The 20,196-nt window shown below is 43.3% G+C and overlaps 1 protein-coding gene across 5 annotated transcripts in view; it reads right to left on the minus strand.

Annotated features, from left to right (window-relative positions):
• Nucleotides 1-20,196, minus strand: part of INSR (insulin receptor) — a 151,396-nt gene that overhangs the window by 32,189 nt on the left and 99,011 nt on the right. For all 5 annotated transcript variants that reach the window (XM_072600842.1, XM_072600840.1, XM_072600839.1 and 2 more), the window contains 7 exons: nt 19,309-19,454; nt 18,625-18,769; nt 15,487-15,701; nt 10,291-10,417; nt 7,533-7,786; nt 6,256-6,423; nt 1,391-1,592 (listed from right to left, as the gene is read on the minus strand). In XM_072600842.1, the coding sequence (XP_072456943.1) occupies nt 1,391-1,592; nt 6,256-6,423; nt 7,533-7,786; nt 10,291-10,417; nt 15,487-15,701; nt 18,625-18,769; nt 19,309-19,454 (1,257 nt within the window). The remainder of the gene's footprint in view (nt 1-1,390; nt 1,593-6,255; nt 6,424-7,532; nt 7,787-10,290; nt 10,418-15,486; nt 15,702-18,624; nt 18,770-19,308; nt 19,455-20,196) is intronic.

The following is a 20,196-nucleotide window of genomic DNA, read 5'->3' on the forward strand; positions in this document are numbered from 1 at the left end:
TTCCATAAGATATAATGACAAGTTGATCCACCAGGCTGAGAGAGAATAGCCGTGTAACAGCTGTTAAATTAAAGAACTTGCCTAGCCAGAAATGACTAAAAAAAATAGTCAACCACCATCGAAGATCAGCTATCTGCATCTTAACCAGGAGACAGGAAGCCTTTCCCTGCAGATAAGGTATAGGCCATCCCTGTGGTTGAGCAAAAGGCATCACAGACTCACAGCAACAGCTCTGAAATAGGGGATGGATGAGATAGGACATATTGCATGCATTTCAAGGAATCTCTGCACTTGAAAGATATTCTCAAGAAGAGGAAGAACAAGTAATTTAGGGAAGTAGAGGCATAACAGAATTCAATCCCCTCAGGTAGACACTTTGAGAGTAGAGACTGTTTCATTTTTGTCTCTATATCTTCAGCGCCTTTCACATAGTAGGAGCTTAATATATGCTTGTTGAATGGCAGTGAAAGATAAGCTCGTTGAGCCCAGAAAGGATCCAATGGAGAATTTAGAAGGATAATCCTGATGACTTTGATGAGAACTAGAAAGCTGGTCAGGTGTTGGGTGTGGGGGAGGCAGGAAGAGAGAAGAGAAAAAGAATTTTCTTCCAAAGACTTTTTCTCCTAAAAGTTTGTTGGGAAGTATTGGGGGTAGGGGTGTAGAAGAAAATGATCTCCTTTTTTATAGACTCACATGATAGCAGAATTGAAGGGACCTCAGTGGCCATCTCACCAAGTCTGTACCTAAACAAAATTGCTTCTACAACATACCTGGCAATAAATGGTCACCTAGCTTTTTCTTGAAAATCTCCAGAGAGAGGGAACCCACTACCTGCCAGGGCAACACTAGTGCAGAGCTCTCATATTTAGGAATGGTTACACCAATCTGCCTCTCCAACTTCCACCCACTGCTTCTCTTTCCACCCTGTCACTGAGGAGAACAAATGTAAGCCTCTTTCAGAGGACGGCCCTCGAAGGCAGCTGTCATGTTCCTGTTTCTTCCCATCCCATCCCCATCCCATCTCCCAGTGTGCTCTTTTTTATCCCTAGAGCCTTCCTTCACCCCATCAGCACGCGGCATGATCTTGAGGCCTTTCACCATCATGGCGGCCCTCCTCTGGATCTCTCTTGTTTGTCAATGGTTTTCTTAAATTATGGCACTCAGAATTAAATGCACTACTCCACACACACCCCCCAACCCCCCACTTAACTAAATTACTGTGAATAGGCCTCTGTGGTGCTAATTAGAAGATAACCCATTGCTCGGTTGCCAGTTCCACACATCAGGCCCCTAGATTTTCACTTCAATTACATTCATTCTCCAGGCCCACCTTGGACTCAGAACCAAACCAATCCCCACAAAGGTGCTAAAGAGAAAAGGCGTGCCTCACCTGGGGATGAAAACCTCGTTGTGGAGGTAATTTTCAAACATCTTCCTAAAGGAAGATTCCTCTAGCTCCTTCAAGATCTGGGAGTCAGTCTTTGGACAAGAGCAACACTCTCCATTAGGGTCCTCATGGTTGCTCTGGTTGTGTTTCTGAGAATCTTCAGACTCAAAGGGAGGGGACCAGGTCCTGGATGGTAGCTTTAACCCTGCAGAGAAGCCCAGACAAGAGACGCAAAGTCAACATGGGATGGTGCTCACCTAAAGTGACTGAGTCAAGGGAGACACTCATAGGCATCACACTAACTCATGGAAACCCTTTCTGACAGGTCATAGGAACACAGAGCTTAGAACTAGAAGGGACCTTCCCTTGGAGATCATTTCATGATCCAGTCCCCTCATTCGATACAGGGCCGAGCAGGCCAAATGAGCAGAACAGATTTGACCAAGGTCACACAGGTTAAGTGGCAAAAGCAGGATTTGAACTCAGGTCCTGGGTTCTTTCCCCTAAAGCCACACCAATTTCACTGTGGAGGGTTGGAGTTGAGGAATCCAGAGGAATCCAGAACATGAAGTCAGCCTACCTAGTCTCACCAAATCTCTAGCTTCCTTCAGAGCACCTTTCAGGGGCCACCTTCCATGAAAGACCATTGCCAGTCCCTCCAATTATAAGCATTCTCTTTCCTCTGGAAATTACACTGTATTACCATATGTTGTACATACTTGCTTACGTGTGTGTCACCTCCCCAGAAGAATGGTCTCTCTGAGGAAAGGGACTGATTAGTTCTTGTCTTGGCATCTACAGAAACTAGTCCACAGTATGGACTTAATACACTGAATTGAACTGCATCTTCACAAATGTTCTTAAAACTCACTTACCTGATGGCAGGGGACAGACCAAGACTTGGTGTCTTGACCAAGTCTCCCTTCTCCCTCTTCACCTCTTTTGAGAACTCAAACTCAAATCCTCCCTCCTTTAAAAAGACCTGAACAATTTCTTTTCTCTTTCTTTCTACCTTCCCTTTCTCTTTTCCTTCCTTCCTTCTTTCCTCCCTTCCTTTCTTTCTCTCTTTTCTTCCTTCCTTCCTTCCCTTTTTTGAAGCAATCAGGTTAAGTGACTTGCTCAGGGTCATAGAGCTGGTAAATATCTGAGGCCAAATTTAAACTCAAGAAGATAAGTCTTCCTGATTCCCGGTCCAGTACTCTATCCACTGAGCTGCCCCACCAGACATATTTCAGATGTTTACTAAATACCTGTTGATTGATTCACTAATTAACAAGAAAGGGCCCTTTTTACTACCACCCCCATCAATTTCTTGAGCGCCTCTCTATAAAGCACTCACTTCCTCTATCACTTACAAGGACCTATCATTTTCCTTCTCCTGGGGAAGCATACATAACCAGTTTATGATTGTCACAGCATTTCCCAGGGCCACCCCACTCCCTTCTGGTGACTCCAGAACAGATTATAGACAGGTGAGTCTGCATACAGCTATGTTCCATTTTGCAATTAATCTCAGGCCATCAGAAAATATAGGAGGAATAGGGGGATGTTTCATCTGGAAAAGAGAACTGAGGTTGACAAGGCAGCTGTCTTCAAGCACTTGAATACTGAAGGGCTGTCACAAGAAAGAAGACAGTTTTGCCCTCTGAGTCAAGCTGAACGCAGAGCAGTGGTAGAAAAGGCAAAATCAGGCATACTGCCTCCTAGTTTGAGGCAGCTGAGGGACTAGTGGATAGAACACTGGGCCTGGAGGCAGGAAGAGGCAAATTCAAATCCTGCTGCAGATGTTTATGAATATGACCTTGGGCAAGTCACTTATGTTTGCCTCAGTTTCCACAACTATAAAATGGGGATAAAAATAGCACCTACTTTGCAGGGCATGAAGATCAAATGAGATAATATTTATAAAGTGCTTAACATGGTGCCTGGTACATAATGGCTATTATAAAATGCTAATTCCCTCAATGACTAAAGCAATCTCATGGAAGAATGGGCCACTGTGGGAGGGAGGGAGGGAGTTCCTTGTCACTGGAGATTAAAATTCTTATTGTTATTCAGGTACCATAGGGTCTGAATGGCCAAACAACCATTCCCACAGTTATCCACAGCAGAAGAGAAGACAGAGCTTTAAGCTATCAGGACAGTAAAGGGTCTTAAGATTTTGCCTTTCTTCGTATCTCCAATTATTTAACTGGGTACCTGGCAACAGACTGACTGGCTTGAAATCCTGTCACAGAACAGAACAGATGGAGGAACCAGGGGTGTTTCCCTTCTGCTGGAGAAGTCTTGAGGTGGGGGAAGGGGCCCTGACATCTATGGGTCTTCATGGAACTCAAAGGCTGCTGTGGAAGAGGGATCGGAGACTTGATCTAGCTGGCCCTGGCAGGCAGAAGCAGGAGGGGCTGGGAGTGTTATAGGGAGGCAGATTTGGACTGAAGGACATGAGACACCTTTTCCCTTGTGTCTGGAATGGCCCTCTCTTCTTCAGCTCCAAATTCCTCCCTAGAGTTGAAAGCCCAGGTCATAGGTTACCTCCTCAACGAAGTGCTGTATGATTCTCCTAACTGGGAACAACCTGACCAAAGGGATCTTTCTGGTCTGCACTACTGTAAGGAGCAAAGTAAGATTGCATATTATAGTCATTAGTTTTTGTTTCTAATCCTACTACACACAATGAGATCTATGAAGAAGTAGGTCTTGGAAAAATTGTATCCGCTACAGCATTCAGCAGGCCCTTAGTCAATCCAGGAAGAAGCGTTTATGAAGCACTCTCTATATGCGGTCACTCTACTCTGACCCCGTCCTCAATGAGGTCACGTTCTAATTCTTAGTGCATGTTTACTGTATTTCAACATGAATGTATGTCCCTTTAATGAATGCTTACTGTAGCTGTCCTCCTCATCAATAAATCACTAAACATTTATTAAGCACTTCCTGTATTCCAGGCAACGGGGGTAAGACGTGGGGACAGAGAGAAAAAGCAAAAACTGTACCTGCCCTGAAGGGGCTCACATTCTAATGGAAAGGCAGTTTGTACACAAACAGATTTAGGCAAAATACACATGAAATTCATCTTGCACATCAACCAAGTAACAATATGCCAGATTCTTGACCACAGCCTGGCTACTGCGGCATAGATCATTGCATTTAGAGCCAAGGGATGTTGACTTTAATCCAGGCTCTGCCACATTTCCTGGGAGACTTTGGCTAACCCTTCTTTCTCATTTGGGCTTCAGCTTTTTCATGTGTAACATGAGAGGATGAGAGTAGGTGATCTTGGAGATCCCATCCTGCTTGACATACATCAGGTGCTTAATAAATGCTTGTTGAATTGACGCTTGAAAAATTAGAATTGTCTGAAGTCAGAATGGGCTGCCTTGTTAGGTTCTTCTTCACTGGAGGCTTTCAATTCTGTCCAAACATTTGCAAAATAATTCTTCCCCTCAAAGAGAGATTATATTCTATTGGGGCTTCATGCAGAGAACAGATGACCCTTCCCTGAAATGGTGTAGGAGGGATTTATGCCTCAGATGATGATTGGAAATCCCTTCCAGATCCAAGATTCCCCCATTCTATGAAAAATTCACTCTATAGCCAGTTCTTTATACAGCATTTTACAAGGGAAAAGCACTTCAATTAGCTTACTAATTAATTTATATTATTTAATTTAATTAATTTATATTATATTAATTTAATAATTAATTTAATTAGCTTACTAATTAACTATATTAACAATGGGCATAAATAAATTCCTCCGTGTTTATCATGGCATGAGTAAAACAGTAGACCCTGAATTTGGATCTTGAATGTAAGCTCAAGTCACCCATACTTCTTTAAAGAAAGGACCAGAAGGGCTGGCATACTCTGGGCATCCCTCCTGGGGACCAGATGTAGCACATGGCCAATTCGGCAGCCTTTGGGTAAAGAAAGCTTTCCTGGCCTTGGTCTTGTCAATCATAGAATGGGGAATATTTAGACGGGCCCAAGTCATCTTAGCAGGCTCTTCCAGTCAGTCCACAGGGAGGACCAATAGTAGAAATCACTCTTTATGGATACAGTATAAGGCAATCAGCCTTCTTATTGAGAGTGTAGCTGCAAACTATTCCTTGGTTGAATTCACTTGGTTGAACTAAAGCTATGAAGGCAGCTGAAAAATCTCTTTTCCATATTTTAAGGCTCTGTGATTCGGATATAGTAGGAAGCATGCTAGCTTCAGTCAAAGCACTAGGGTTCAAATACAGGGGTGTCGGAGACATGCATGACTTTGGCCAAGTCATCTGACCTCAACGAATCTCTGGGGGGGGCCTGAAGTAGCTGGCCTGAGAGGCAGCATGGTAGAGGGGATGAAGTACGGGCCTTCAAAGCAGGAAGCAGGAAGCACAGAATTCAGGTCCTGCCCCAGACACCTGACCCCAGGGTCAGTCACTGAATCTCTCCAGGTCTCTTAGTTTGCACGTTTGAAAAATGGGGACAGTAACAGAATTAAATGAGTTAATATTTATAAAGCATTTTACTGGACACACATTTGCTTTAATACATTTTCATTTGCTTTGCATACATACATGCATACATTTACTTGACATATAGTGAGCTACACACACACACACACACACACACATACACATGTTTATTCCTTCTGCTCCACCTACCTCACCATCAACATATCTGTGTATGTACATACATAAAACATGTAGTACTTTGTAAATCTTAAAGTGCTATACTTTAATTTTTTTATTATTATTCCAACTCAAAGGTTCTGCACTTGTCACAGTGTGAACCATGACCCTTCAATAAAACATGAAGGGAGCTAAGAGAGTGGTATGAGTGTGCCCAGATAGGTGCCTACATGCAGGTATTGAACTACTCACCCTTATGGCAGTAATCAAGTTCATAGAGCTCGATGTCCTCGGCTTGCTTCTCCCAGTACACTAAGTAGTGTGTAATGTTACCATTTGGCTCAGAGGGGGGTTTCCATTTTAAAATGATCTGGGATGAAGAATTGGAAACGGATATTGGGTCTAATGGGACTGAAGGAACTGCAAATAGAAAGAAAACAAATTGGCAAAGATGACAAAAGACAGAATAGTCAATGTAGGTGGGGCTGCCGGAAGACAGGCATACTAATATGCTATTGGTGGGGTTACAAACTGGTTCAATCATTTGGGAAATAATTTTGAAATTATGAGTGAAAAATGACTACGCTATTCATTCATAACTGTTGGCCTAGAGATCCCACTACTGGGTCTAAATTCCAACAAGGTAAAAGACGAAAGAAAAGAAATGTCTCATGTGTACCAAAATAACATTAGCAGCATATTTGTGGTAGCAATAAACTGGTGAGTGCCTACTGAGGAAAGACCAAACAACCTAGTGTATAACTGGAATGAAATACTATTGTGCCATAAGAAACGACAAACAGGAGGAATTCAGAAGACTTGCAGAAACAGAATCACTACAATGATGTAAACAAAAACATTGCTTGAATGAAGTCAGATGCTGAGTAATTCTAAGACCAATCTGCACCTCAGAGAAGACATTAGAAAGTAACTTTCCCTTCCCTTCAGCAGAGGAGGTAGGGAATTGCCTATAATATCACTGGGTGAGTTGGTTTTATTGAACTGGATTTTTGGTTTGCTTTTATTTTTAACAAGGGATACAAAAGGTATCCAAAAACTCTTAATTTTAAAAACAGGATAAAAATTCTCATTCCAGTTATCATTTGCAAAGAAGCCCTTCCTTGAGAAGTCAGAGCATAACATCAGAGTTTTATGCAAGATGGCATGATGCCATCTTAATCACATGAAGATAAAGATCATTCCAGAGAAAGGAACATTCTTAGGTTAAGAACTTTATCAATGACCCAAATCAGGAACATGACGAACAGGCAAAAAAGTTTGCAATGAAGTCGAACTTGCCTCAGCTGACTAAATTCCAGTGTGCTTAGTGCAGGGAACATCTCTGCCTTCTCTGCCACTTAGTAACTCAAGGCAATTTCCTCATTGTCCTGAGTACTGGGGGTGAGTGCAGAGGAATGGAAACACTGGGCTCGATTGCAAATACGTTTATTATTACCCTTTGTGGGCTGGATGACCAGCCTGAGACAATCCCCCTAAATGAGTTTCCTGTTTGTGAAATGACAACTCACCAGTGGCATTGGTCTGGACATAAATGATCTCACTCTTGGCACCATAGGTTCTCCGTTCATCAGAGAAAGTGACTAGGGTTTTCACAAAAATGGCATACTGGGTCCATGGCTTCAGGTTTCTCATCAACCACCCGGGGTGTTGATTCTGTGTCTTGGGATCATTAGACCTTACTGGGGGCTCAACGTCAACCACTGTCCAGCTATTGGACCCGCAGGCATCCTGACCATCAAACTCAGTCACATTCTGGTAAGGCCTTAGGTAGAACACAGAGAATAAAGAGTTATCCTGGTAGAGTGCTAGCTAGAATTGAGGGCTTCCAACCAGGAGCTGCCCAACTTGTCCAGGCTGAGATTTCCCTCTAGAGAAGGCCTGGCTCAACCTCTGGTTCTCTAGAAGAATTAGGGCAACAAGTAAGTCTGATAGTACAGAAAAAGTTTCTAAACAAAAAGAAAATGAGAATCTAGTCATTCTATTCCTTCTATAAAGCAAATAAGAGGAACGTAGAACATTTAGGTGACAATCCACAGTCGGACTCATAGGCCTCTAGTTTACAAATTCTTCCTTTAAAAAAAAATAGGACATTTGCCCTTCTCCAATCCCGCAATATCCCTTTCTGCACGACCTTTCATCTTGATCACTGATAACAGCTCAGCTCAGCAGTCCCATCTGCTAGCTTATCTGGCTACACTGATTTGAACTCATTGAAGGCAACAAATTAATAATACAAAGTATTTATGTAGCACTTGAAGTGCATTACAAATTGTCTCATTTTATCCCTACTACAATCCTGGGCGGGAGATGCTATTATTGTTTCCATTTTACAGATGAGGAAACTGAGACAGACAGAAGTTAAGTGACTTGCTCAAGGTTACATAGCTACTAATCATCTGAGGTCACCTTTAAATGTGTGTCTTCCTGATTCCAGTTCCAGCACTCTATATTATCAATATTTGCTTTCTTCTCTACTTATCTTGGGTTTCAGTGACCTATTATTCACTCTGTTCTGTTCTTTACTATATAAAAATCAGACTCTTGGGCAGAGAAACAAAATTATTTGAAAACAATTGTTTTTAAAACAAAGCAAAATTATAATTGAGGTAGAGAGTACAGTTATTATTCCCATTTTACAGATGAGAAAATCAAGTCTCAGCAGTGTCAGGATTGGAATCCAAGTCTCTGGAGTTCAAGTTTACCTTACGCCAGGCTGCTTCTTCAAAAAGGACTAATCCATCTGAACTAGGGCAGCTAGGTGTCAGATAGGTGATAGACTGCCAGGCCTGGAGTCAGGAAGATCATCTTCCTGAGTTCAAATCTGGCCTCATACACGTACTAGCCTCATACACTACTAGTGTGACTCTGGGCAAGTCAATTAATCTTGCTTGCCTCAGTTCTCTCAACTGCAAAATGAGCTGGAGAAGAAAACAGAAACCACTCCAGTATCTCTGCCAAGAAAATCCCAAATGGGGTCATGAAAACTTGGACATGACTGAAACAGGTGAACATCATCAACCCATTCAAACCATTGTAACCCCAGAGATAAACCAGTGCCAGATAAGGAAAAGGCCAGCATCTGACTTTTGAACTAGAGAGGGATTCCAAAATCTCCATGTTCCCTTCCTCCCACAAAGATTTCATGTCTCTGAATCAGGAGCCTATGATGGAGTTTAAATTTCAAGACTGTAAGGGAATTTGGGAAACAGTCAATGTTGGAAGGACCGGGAAAAGATAGGTACACTAACACACTGTTGGTGGATCTGTGAAATGAGCCAATTGTTTTGAAAAACAATTTGGACTTATATAAGAATTTGCTAATACCCCAAAGGAATGGAGAGCAGAGAAAAAGTCTCCTATTTACCACAATATTCACAGCAGTACTTTTTGTGGTGGCAAAAATCTGGGAACAGAAATGGATAGATGCCCACTGATTGGGGAATGGCTGAAAACAACTGTGTTGTATTCATATTATTGCGCCAGAAGAAAGCTCACAGCCAGCCTTCAATAGCCACCCTGCCTCCTGACCCAGAGAGGTTTAGGTTCCTCCATGTCCTGGAAGTTTTAACTTTTTCTTCTCTGGAACTACTGCCTCATGACCCTACTGCCTCTCCTGATCTCAGCCATGTTTGATGTTACTCCTTACTCCTCAGAAATCTTTTCAAGATGCTCAACAAACTTACCTTGCATTCCAGACTAAAGACTTGGGATCCCATACCAGGTCATTTTCCCAACCCTATCCCCCAAATCAGGAACCATGAACAAACCTGTTCTGCCCCTTGTTTCTGGAAGAGGTGTATCCATCTACTGAACTATGGCACTACTCACTATTCCGGTAACTTTCTGGACCAAAATACGAATTTCTTGGCCACTACTTCCCTCTCTATGTTGTCTCTTCTTATTAGAGTGTGGGTTCCCTGGGGGCAGAGACTGTCTTGGCTTTTGTATTTTCATCTCCAGGACTTAGCCTAGAGCTTGGCACACAGTAAGCATTTAATAGATGCTTCATTTTTAGAAATGATGAATATGAAGAAGGCAGAGTAATATGGGAGGATATATATGAATTGGAGGGAAGAAAAGGAATCCACAATGTAATCCAAAAAGCCAAGACTAATTAATAAACATGGGACAGATGGTTACACGCTTGTCTTTCTCCTATTTTTCCAACACTTCATTAAGGGATGGCTCACTTGACGAGTGAGCTTGGGGAGTGGGGGAAGTAGCAAGCAACCCTCAATTTGTTCCCAGCTCCATGTTTCTACTCACGCTTCTTTGTAGAACAGCATGAATCCCAAGAGGTCTCGGAAATCAGGAGGCCAATAAGGCTCCCATCTCAGTAAGATCTTGTCGTGAGAGGTTCTAATGGAAGAAAACCTGAGTAATTCATTTTCACCTGAGGAAATACAAATACAAAAAGAGTATTAGCTCAAAAACCTGGGGGCTGTGGAAACTGCTCTGTCCCTGAGTGGTGGAAAGTCATGCCCCCCGGTCACCTGAGCTCCAATCCTATGTCTAATGTGTCCTAGCTGTGTGACGATGGGTCAGTCACTTACCTTGGACTCTCAGTTTCCCCACCAGTAAAATGAAAATAAGTTTTGTTACCTACTTCATGGGATGGTGAAGAAAAAAGAACTTTGTCTATTCTTTTCAATTCAATACAACAAGCATTTATTAGGTGTCTGAAATGTTTAAAAATATCCGTTTTTAAAGATATCATAGAAATAATCACCAATTATTAATTATTACCATTCATGCCTCACAGTTGATGAATGCTTATTATCATTACTGTTATTTTCATATTTGGTAGGGTGTTATCACTGTGAATAGCAACATTAAGTTAATGATTAATTAGCACAATAACAAATTAATATTAATTCGGCCGCTAGGTGGCGCAATGCATAGAGCACTGGACCTAGAATTAGGAAAATTTCAATTCAAACTTACTAACTGACTTGGCAAGTCATTTAACCTGTCTGCCTTGGTTTCCTCATCTGTAAAATGGAAATAATAACAGCACCTACCACCTAGGGTTGTGATGATAAATATGACAATATCTGTAAAGCACTTTACAAACCTTTCTAGAAATTCTAGAAATGCTAGCTCTTTATTCCTAGAGTTCTCAGCTAGGACCATCAGTTTAGAGGTAGAACGGACTTTAGAGGTCACTGAGTCCAAACCCCATATTTCATGGAAGCAAAGAGGCTTAAGTGCCCCAAATGGCACACCAGTGAAGCTTGGGCGGCATTCCAATCCAAGGGAAGGAGTTCAAACCAATCCAGTCCTAGGGCAAGTCACTTGCCTCCCCCCCGCTCTTATGTGTTTCATGTAGACTTGTGCAAGGGGACAAAAATGACTGGGTTTGTGTAACGGAAAATGTCAGATCCCAGGACCCCAGATGCAGAAACCGAAAGGTCCTCAGAGGCCAGAAGCCAGCCCCTTCACGGATGTGAGCTCCTCACTGAAACCATCTCTAGGATGAAGTAGGCCACGGATAGGATATGATTATCATGGCAACCAGTACATCATCAGCCCAAACATGTCAGCCTGTGACTTAGAAGATACCATGACACAGATCTGTGTCCACGGGGGGGAAGTGGGGGGGGGGGGAATCTGTCTCCCATGGGACTGTTTCAAATATTTCAAACCTAGGTAGTATTAAGGGTTCTGTTAACCTCCCACAGGTGGTATAGTGGCTAGAGCCCTAGGTTGGAAAGCAGGGCAAATCTAGCCTTAGGCATTTACTGTGTGACCCTGGACAAGTCACTTAACCCCTGTCTGCTTCAGTTTCCCCATTTGTAAAATGGGGATAATAAGTTTGCTGTGCAGATCAAGTGAGATAATAATTGTAAAGTGTTTACCCAGTGCCTGGAATGGAGTACACGCTAGCTCAATATTAGTTATTATCATTACTATTAAATGTAAAGTACAGTGAATGGCACAAAGCATGTCTATTTCCTTCATTCCTTCCTGCCTTTCTTTCTTCTTTCTTTTTTCCTTCTTTCCTTCCTTCCTCCTTTCCTTCATTCTTTCCTCAGGGTCATCTGGGATTCCTCACTTGCACTCACCCCATGTATGCAGTCACTTAGCCAGTTCTCACTTTCTCCCTTATTAACATCTTTCCTCTACATCCCCCTTTTTCCTACTCACTCACAGCCACCACTCTGCTGTAGATCTGTTCTCCCTGTGTGTCTCAAGTCTCTCCTTACCCTAGTCCACCCTCAACTCAACTGTCAAAATGATACTGCTCTCTTCCTCAGTTTCCACATAAAAAGGGAATAATAAGGCCTGAAGCATCTTCCTCCCAGGGTTGCTGGGAGGATCAAATGAAACAGGTAAGTAAAGCCCTGGATAAATTTTAAAGTGTTAAGTAAATGTCTGAATGTCTGGTGATTAATAGTAGTAGTAGCAGTAGTAGGAATAGGAGTAATAGTAGTGGTAGTGGTGGTGGTAGTAGTAGTAGTAGTAGTTTCAATTTCTCAACTGAGAGGCAGAAAATGTCGAGCCTCATTGGCAGTCCTTTCCCCAGATACTCTGATGCTTTTTGACCTTTGGAGGTTGGAGTAGAGTTTTTTCCACATTCCCACTGTCTTCTCCTACTCCCGGCCATCCTCACACCCACTACCTGCTTCCCATATAGAGTTGCATCATCACCTGCCAGAACAAATACCCTCCCCTAGACACAACTGCCAAGGTTGAGAACAAGAGCCAGGCAGCCCATGTTCAGCTCCCCCCGGCCCAAAGAAAGATGGATTCTCTCTGGAGAGGCAGTTAATTGACACAGAGAGTAAAGTACTGGACTAGAAGTCAGGAAAATCTGTGTTCACATTGGGCCTGTGTGATCCTGGACAAGCCACTTAATCTGACTCAGTTTTTTACTCTGTAAAATGGCGATGATAATAGCACCTACTTTCTCAGGACTGTAGTGAGGATTAAATGAGATAATATTTGTATAAGGGTTTAGCAGGCCTTAAAGACGTATATAAACACTAGCTATTACTAGAAATTGACCCCTTCTTTTCTCCGGACCACTCCCTTCCACACTCATTCGTGCCCCTCTCTATCCCCCTTGCCCATTGTCTCACTTGTCAATCTACTCCCTCACTCATCCCTTTCTCCTTCCCCCCCACTCCTTCATATCAAAATGGAACATCTATCACAAGCAAGGACCCATGGAGGACGATGATGAGTGGGAGAGTCACCATCTCCATTCTGAGGTTCCAAGGAGCCCTGCTCCTTTTATTTACTTAACATTCCAGTTAGGCGAGTGTTGAACAAAGAGCAGGACCAGTAACACTCCCCCCAACGAGACTTCCTAATAATAAGTAAGAGGCCCTGGCTTGTGGTGTCCTTAAAGACCAAGCAAGTGGGCCCCACCTGAAGAGGAAATTCTGCCCAGGGTTGCATCATCCCCTCAGCAGCCTTAGAGACCCAACTCTGAAACTAAGCCAATTAGCTTCCCTAGCAGCTGAGGTAAAGACAGAGGGGAGCCCAATGTAGCAGCAGGGTGAGGGGATCTGTGCCATGCCACTCATCAGAGAACCTCTCAACTGCTGGGTCAATCAATGACTCAGGAACCTTGAGCCACTGCCTCTCAGAGAAAATATGTGACATTTTTATTTGATTGATACCTTCTGACTTTATGTCACTGATATTTCCCACTGTATCCATCTCCTACCCCCTCCCAGAGGTCCATCTCTTATAATAAAGAAGGAAAAAAGAGAAAGAAAAAATAATTTCAGCAAAACTAACTATAAAAATATGCTGCTTCACACCCATGGCTCCCCCTCCACAAAATGGACTGCAAGGTATTATCTCCAAACTCTTCTTGCAGGCCATGTTTGATCCTCAATCATTTCACATCTGCTTGGCAATTCAAGACCCGCACAATCTTGCAGCATCCTGGCTTTCAGAACTTACTTCCCATGATTCCCCCGATGCACTCTGTTTCAGCCAAACTGGCCTCCTTTCTATGTCCCAAACAAGATACTCTCACTGTCTCCACCATTCTGCCGATGCTAGTCTGCCTCCTGACATCCCGAGCTCTGGCTGCTAGTCACTGCTGCCTTCTGCAGGAAGCTTTCCATATTTCCCCCAACTGTCAGGGGGGATCCCATTTGGGATGTATGTATTTGATATCTGAGAGGTAGAGTGGCTTGGTGAACAGAGTGGACCTTGGTCAGGAGGCTCTTGGTATGCATCCTGCCTCTGACACAGAATGGCACAGAATGAGGAATCACTTCCCTTCCCAACCCTCCAGGCAATTCAGTAAGGCTAGAAATTGCAGAGCAGGCACTGATGAGGCAACAGAGAGAGCTCCAGAGTTGGTATCAGAACAATGGGATTTCAAATCCAGCCTCAGATACTTAATAGCATCTACTTTACATGGCGGTTGTGAGGATAAATGAGGTCGTATTAGTAAAGAGTCCAGCACTATATAAATATTCCCTTCCCCATGAGGAAGTCAGTGCAAGTAATATTATTCCCAGTTTGCAGAAGAGAAAACTGAGGCTCAGGAAGAGGGAAACAAGTCAACCATGGTGTATCACTCTGACTCTGTGTCATTATATTGGCTCTCTCTCATGCATGGAATGCTCTGCCTTCTCACCTCCCCCTTCTGGCTTCCCCCACCTCCTTCAAGACTTAACTCGAATCTCACTTTCTATAATAGTCCTTTCCTGTACCTGCCCTCCTCCAACCTCCCACTACTTGGTTCTTCCCATCTATTCTGTATCTATCTTGTATGTACATAGTCATTTTCATGATGTTTCCCCCTTGGAGTATAAGGTCCTTGAGGGCAGGAATGGTGGTTTCTCCTTTCTTTGTATCTAAAGATATAAAGTGCTGTATCTGAGGCACAAAGTGAGGCACTTAGCCCAGTATCTGGCACATAGTAAGATCTGAATGAATGCTTGTTGACTAAATGACTAACTTTACCATGCTAAGAATGTTTTAAGAAGCCAAGGCCAAGACTCCCCACTGGTTTTCCACCCACTGTTCTCCTCATCTGGTTTGTTGGTCGCTGCCTTTATGACTCATAACGTAGAACTGAAAGAAGACTAATGGGAAACAAACTCTCCCTTTTAGGGGTGAGGCCAGCATCCTCATTCCCCCAATCCCCAAGTCATCCTTGTTCCCCTTGTAACTAACAGCTGATGTTGACCTTCTCCCACCCCTCACCCCCCACTACCCCACAGAATCTCATTTAAGCAAAGCAATAACTCTGTGGCAGAAGAAGGGCAAGTAACACCCCCATTCTGCAGAGGAGCAAACTGAGGTTTGGGGAAGGCAAGTTTCTTGAGTCACATAGATAGTAAAAGGTGAGATTTGAACCCAGATCTATCCAGATTCCACTCCCTAGTATAGTATCCACCATGCTACTAGCCACCTTTGGACAGTTCCAGAATCGGTGAGCCCCACCCTCTGCCCTGCCATGGAGGCCATCCCAAACCAAGTTTGACATACAAGAAGCTTGATCGCCGTTGGTCTTCAATGCAATATCATTCCTCTCCTGCCGGCCCTTTGTGCCAGAAACCTCTTCCATTTTGTGGATCTCAGCTAGGCAGAGTTTGGGGTTATAGTGGAAAAACAGCTTCCCCTTGGCGATGGTGAGATTGTGTTTGCTCCAGTCCCACAGCTGCCTCAGGTTCTGGTTGTCCAGGGCATAGAAAGAGTAGTTCCTATGGAGGGGAACACAGGGAGAGGTGGCAGGTAACTTGGGAAGTGTGGCCTACCCTTCTCTAGGTCCTCACCTCCTGCCTCACATCTCAGCTCCCTCTGCTCAGTCTTCTGGACAACTGCCAGAGTGGCCTTCCTAAAGTTCAGGGCTGACTGTAATAAAAAGTAAGGTCTCTGAGGACAAGAAGGTCTTCATTTTTGTGTTTGTATCTCTGATGCCTATCACAGTGCTTGACACATACTGAGCATTTAAATGCTTGCCAACTGACTTCAGCCAGGAACTTTGGCTCAGGGCAAGGGCATACTTGTTATACACTTTTCTCTTAACTTATTATTTATTTATCCTTAACATTTTTTTAAAAATTTGATTTCTCAGTTTTCTCCCTCTCTCTAGCTCTTCCCCTACCCATGGAGAAGGCAAGCAAAATGATACCTGTTTTAAAATATATATTATTAATTTTTTTAAAAATTTGGATTTTAAGTTCCAAAACTGATGTGTACATTTCAAGGACCTATGTTTGTCCATGGGGTTGTTCCCCTCCCAGTACGGATCATGGCACTTGACAACTAATTGGACGCTCTTTGAGAGTCCCTGGGACTTAGTCAACCCCAGTGATGAACCTTGCCAAGCTTAACCAAGACCATTGTCAAAAGACAAGACACAGGGCATCATCAGTCCGTACATGAAGGCTTTTGGGTCTGGAGACATGTATGACAGGCATTTTCTCACAGCCATTAAACACAGCCAAAATAACCCCAGTGAGATGAGAGAGAACCTCATCAAGGGAGAACCTTAGGGAATAATTTATGTGTAGAAGCACGTGTGAACACATATATGTGCATCCATATGTACATGTGCATATATACATGTGTGCATGGGTACTGTATATCTTGGCTATGATTGGGCAGCAGGTGGTGCAGGACATGGTGCTGGACTTGCAGTCAGGAAGACCTGAGTTTGAATCCTGCCTCAGCACTTAGCTGTGGAACCCTGGACAAGCCTGTTGACCTCTCTGTCTCACTTTCCTCCCATGTAAAATGGCGTAATAATAGCACCTTCTTCCCAGAGTTGTGAGGATCAGATGAGATGACATGTATAAAGTGTTTTGCAAACCTTAGAGTATTAAAAAACGGTAGTGATTATCATCATTGTTATTTATCATCATCATCATCATCATCCTCTTTGCAACAGGTACTGCCAGTGAGGAAATTCCCTCTCTCAAGGCAGATCAGTAATGTCCAGTCTTAGAGAGCTGCCTGAAAGAGGATGGGAAGGGAATAAGGATTTATTAATGGGCCTACTATGTGCCAGGCACTGTGCTAAGCGTTATATAACTTATCTCATTTGATTTTCACAGTAACTCTGGGAGGGAGGTGCTAATGTTATCTGCACTTTATAGATGAGGAAACTGAGTCAGGCAGAGGTTAAGTGACTCACCCAGGATCACATAGCTAGTGAGCATCTGCTTGGACTCAGGTCTTCCTGACTCCAGGCCCAGAGCTGTATCCACTGCACCACTCAGATGCTTCCAATGAATCACTTTAAGAGGTGAAGGTACTTGCCCAGGGTCACCTAGTCAGTATATGTATGTCAGAGGCAGCAGGTGAACCCAAGTCTCCCTGGTCAGCTCTCTACCTGCTTCTCCATACTGCCCACACATACAGAGGCTGGGCACCATGAGAGAATACCAGCTCTGGCAGGCTACCACACTGGAAAGGCTTTAAGCATAGGCCTTATGAGAGACTCCATGTCTTATCTTCTGAGGTCCAGCCCAGCTAAGCTCAGAGAGTCAGAACTGGTCACTAGGGGATGATAATGAATAATAATAATACTAGCATTTACATAGCTTTTTGAGGTTTACAAAGCATTTCACATATGTCATCTCTTCATAACAACATAGTAGAGCAAGTTCTATTATTATCCTCATTTTACAGATAAGTAAACTGAGGCAGACAGCCTCATTGACTTGCCCAGGACCACACAGCTAGTAAGTATCTGGAGCAGGATTCAAACTCAGGTCTTCTGGACTCCAAGTCTAACACTCTAATCATTGTATCACCTAAATGCCATGAACGGATGTTTGTTTTCAGCCACAGAAATCCTCGAGGACTTTCTTGAGAGTAGGGACCATATTTGCGCCTTTCTCTGTATCCCCAGTACTTAACACAGTACTTGGCACATAGTAGGTGTTTAATAAATGTTTACTTATACACTGACTCAATAGGTGTTTAATAAATGCTTACTTATAGACTGATTGGAATCTATACGGACGGAAGATTCATTCTCAGAAAACAACATATATTTGGAATGCACTAAAAATGTGTCTGCATATATTTGCATACATATACATAAGCCCAGGTGTCCATATTTCACACATTGTCTACACAGGAGATGAGGGATCTGTGGAAGGCTCACGGAGGATCACTCTCTTCAAGGCTCAGCCCAGGGGTCAAGTTCTACATGAGGCTTTCCTCGGTCCTCTCATTTTTGTAATCTTCCATTTATTTTATTTTGACTTATTTGTGTACATGTAATTAACCCTAAGATCACTGTGTTCTTTGACAGAATGGACAGTTTGTTTTTTCCCCCTTTTATTTCTAGCACTTAGTACACAAATGCTTCTTGAACTGAGTTGAAATTAACTGAATTGAAATAATTCTTATGGATGTGTCAGTACGTGAGTGACTTGTGGGCCTGTGAGTCTCTCTTTACATGCATGATGAAAATATGAGTTCCCTACCTTCTGGGAGATTCCAATCCAAGCTACTTCAAGTTCACTCCCATAAACAGTCAATGAAGCTTTCAAAAGGACACCTTCCCCATTTAAAACCCTCATGGGAAATTCCTACCTCCCCCCAAACACACATGGAGCCAACATTCCATTCAAAAGCCCACAGTCCAGAGCACCAAGAAGATGGGCTTACCCGATTTCCAGGGTCTCTCCTCGAATAAGGTGCAGCTTCCGGAAGAACGAGAGGGATACTAAGGCATAGGAACGTCGGATCTTAAGGTACCCTGTGATCTCCTCAATTAATCCCAGATTAGCTTCCAGCTCGGCTGCTATGTTATCTGGAACAGGGAGGAGAGGGGAGAACATACTGTCAACAAGTCCGAATCACTGAGTCTTCCTCTATGAATATTGACACAAATGATTTCTGCACAGCTCTAATTTCCTCATTATCTGTGATATTAAACAGTCTGGTTGGAATGTATCCAGGAGGAAGTCAGAATGGCTAAGAGATTAGCTAGCACGTCACCTGGGAGGTGTTTTGTGGAGTGCCATGAAGAGCTTTGGCTTTGGAATCCTGGCTCTGCCCCTTGACATTGGATCAATGACTTTGGGGAGTCCTTATGGTGTTCAGAATGGGGGTAACAGCTGGACCGGTAAGATGTGCATAGCTGGCCTCATGGAAAGCACTTTCTCAGCTGTCCAATACTAGAGAAAAGGGAGCCACTGCTCTGATTTCCAAATCTCTTCTCACTCTGGAGCAGGGAGACCACCCAGGCTCCCCCCTTTCACCTATTTATAAGCACCACATAGACCTGGCACCTAATAAATGTTGGCTTGGACAGAACTCCTCTGCCCACTCTGTTCCCCAGACACTCACTGCCACCACGGATGTTGATGACGAGGCTCCCATTGATGACAGTGCACCCTCGCAGGGCCTGGGCAGCATGCACAGAGTCAATGGTCCGGTCAGCCTCGATGTTGCAGACCTTCGGACAGGGACCAGAGCAGGGAGTGCAATGCAGGCTGAGAGACAAGACACAGAGAATAGGTCTGTAGTGTACAGCAAGTCACTGTGGGAATGAAGACCAGCTGGCTGTCAATGGAATGAAATGATCCAGGAGTCTATCACAGGAAGGCTGAAAGCTGCTCTGGGGGTTTCCTAAGCCTGGAGGGGACTGCAAAACTTACCTGGGGTGACACAGCTAGTAAGTAAGTTAAGTTAGTTACCCAGGCTAACAGCTAGTAAGAAGGCAGTGTAATTCAATGAAAAGAGCTCTGATTCTGGAGTCAAAGGATATGGGTTCAAATCCTGCCTGATTATATCAAAGGTCCCTTCTACTTCTATCAGCCTCTTGTTGTTACAATAGTAATATTAATTAATAATAATCAATTAATAATATAATATTAATGATTTGACCAAATGCTAAACTTCGGGGGGGGGGGTCTGTTCCCTTAAAGAATCATAGAATATTGACTTAAAGGGAGCCTCAGAGACAGTCTAGTCCTACCTGTAGTAGAATAGGGATCCTTTCAAGAACAAAGCCAACAAATGGTCATGTAGTCTCTACTCTGAGGTCTGGAAGTTTTGAGTTCAGATCCTGCCCCAGTTATTTACAAGCTGTGTGACCCTGGACAAGTTACTTAATTGCTGTCTGCTTCAATTTACTCATCTGTAAAATGGGGATAATAATAGACCTTACCCCACAGAGTTATGAGAAGATGACATACGTGAAACATTTTGTAAAGCTTAAAAAGCTATGCAAAT

Source organism: Notamacropus eugenii, chromosome 4, assembly GCF_028372415.1.
Source record: "Notamacropus eugenii isolate mMacEug1 chromosome 4, mMacEug1.pri_v2, whole genome shotgun sequence".
Classification (NCBI taxonomy): domain Eukaryota; kingdom Metazoa; phylum Chordata; class Mammalia; order Diprotodontia; family Macropodidae; genus Notamacropus; species Notamacropus eugenii.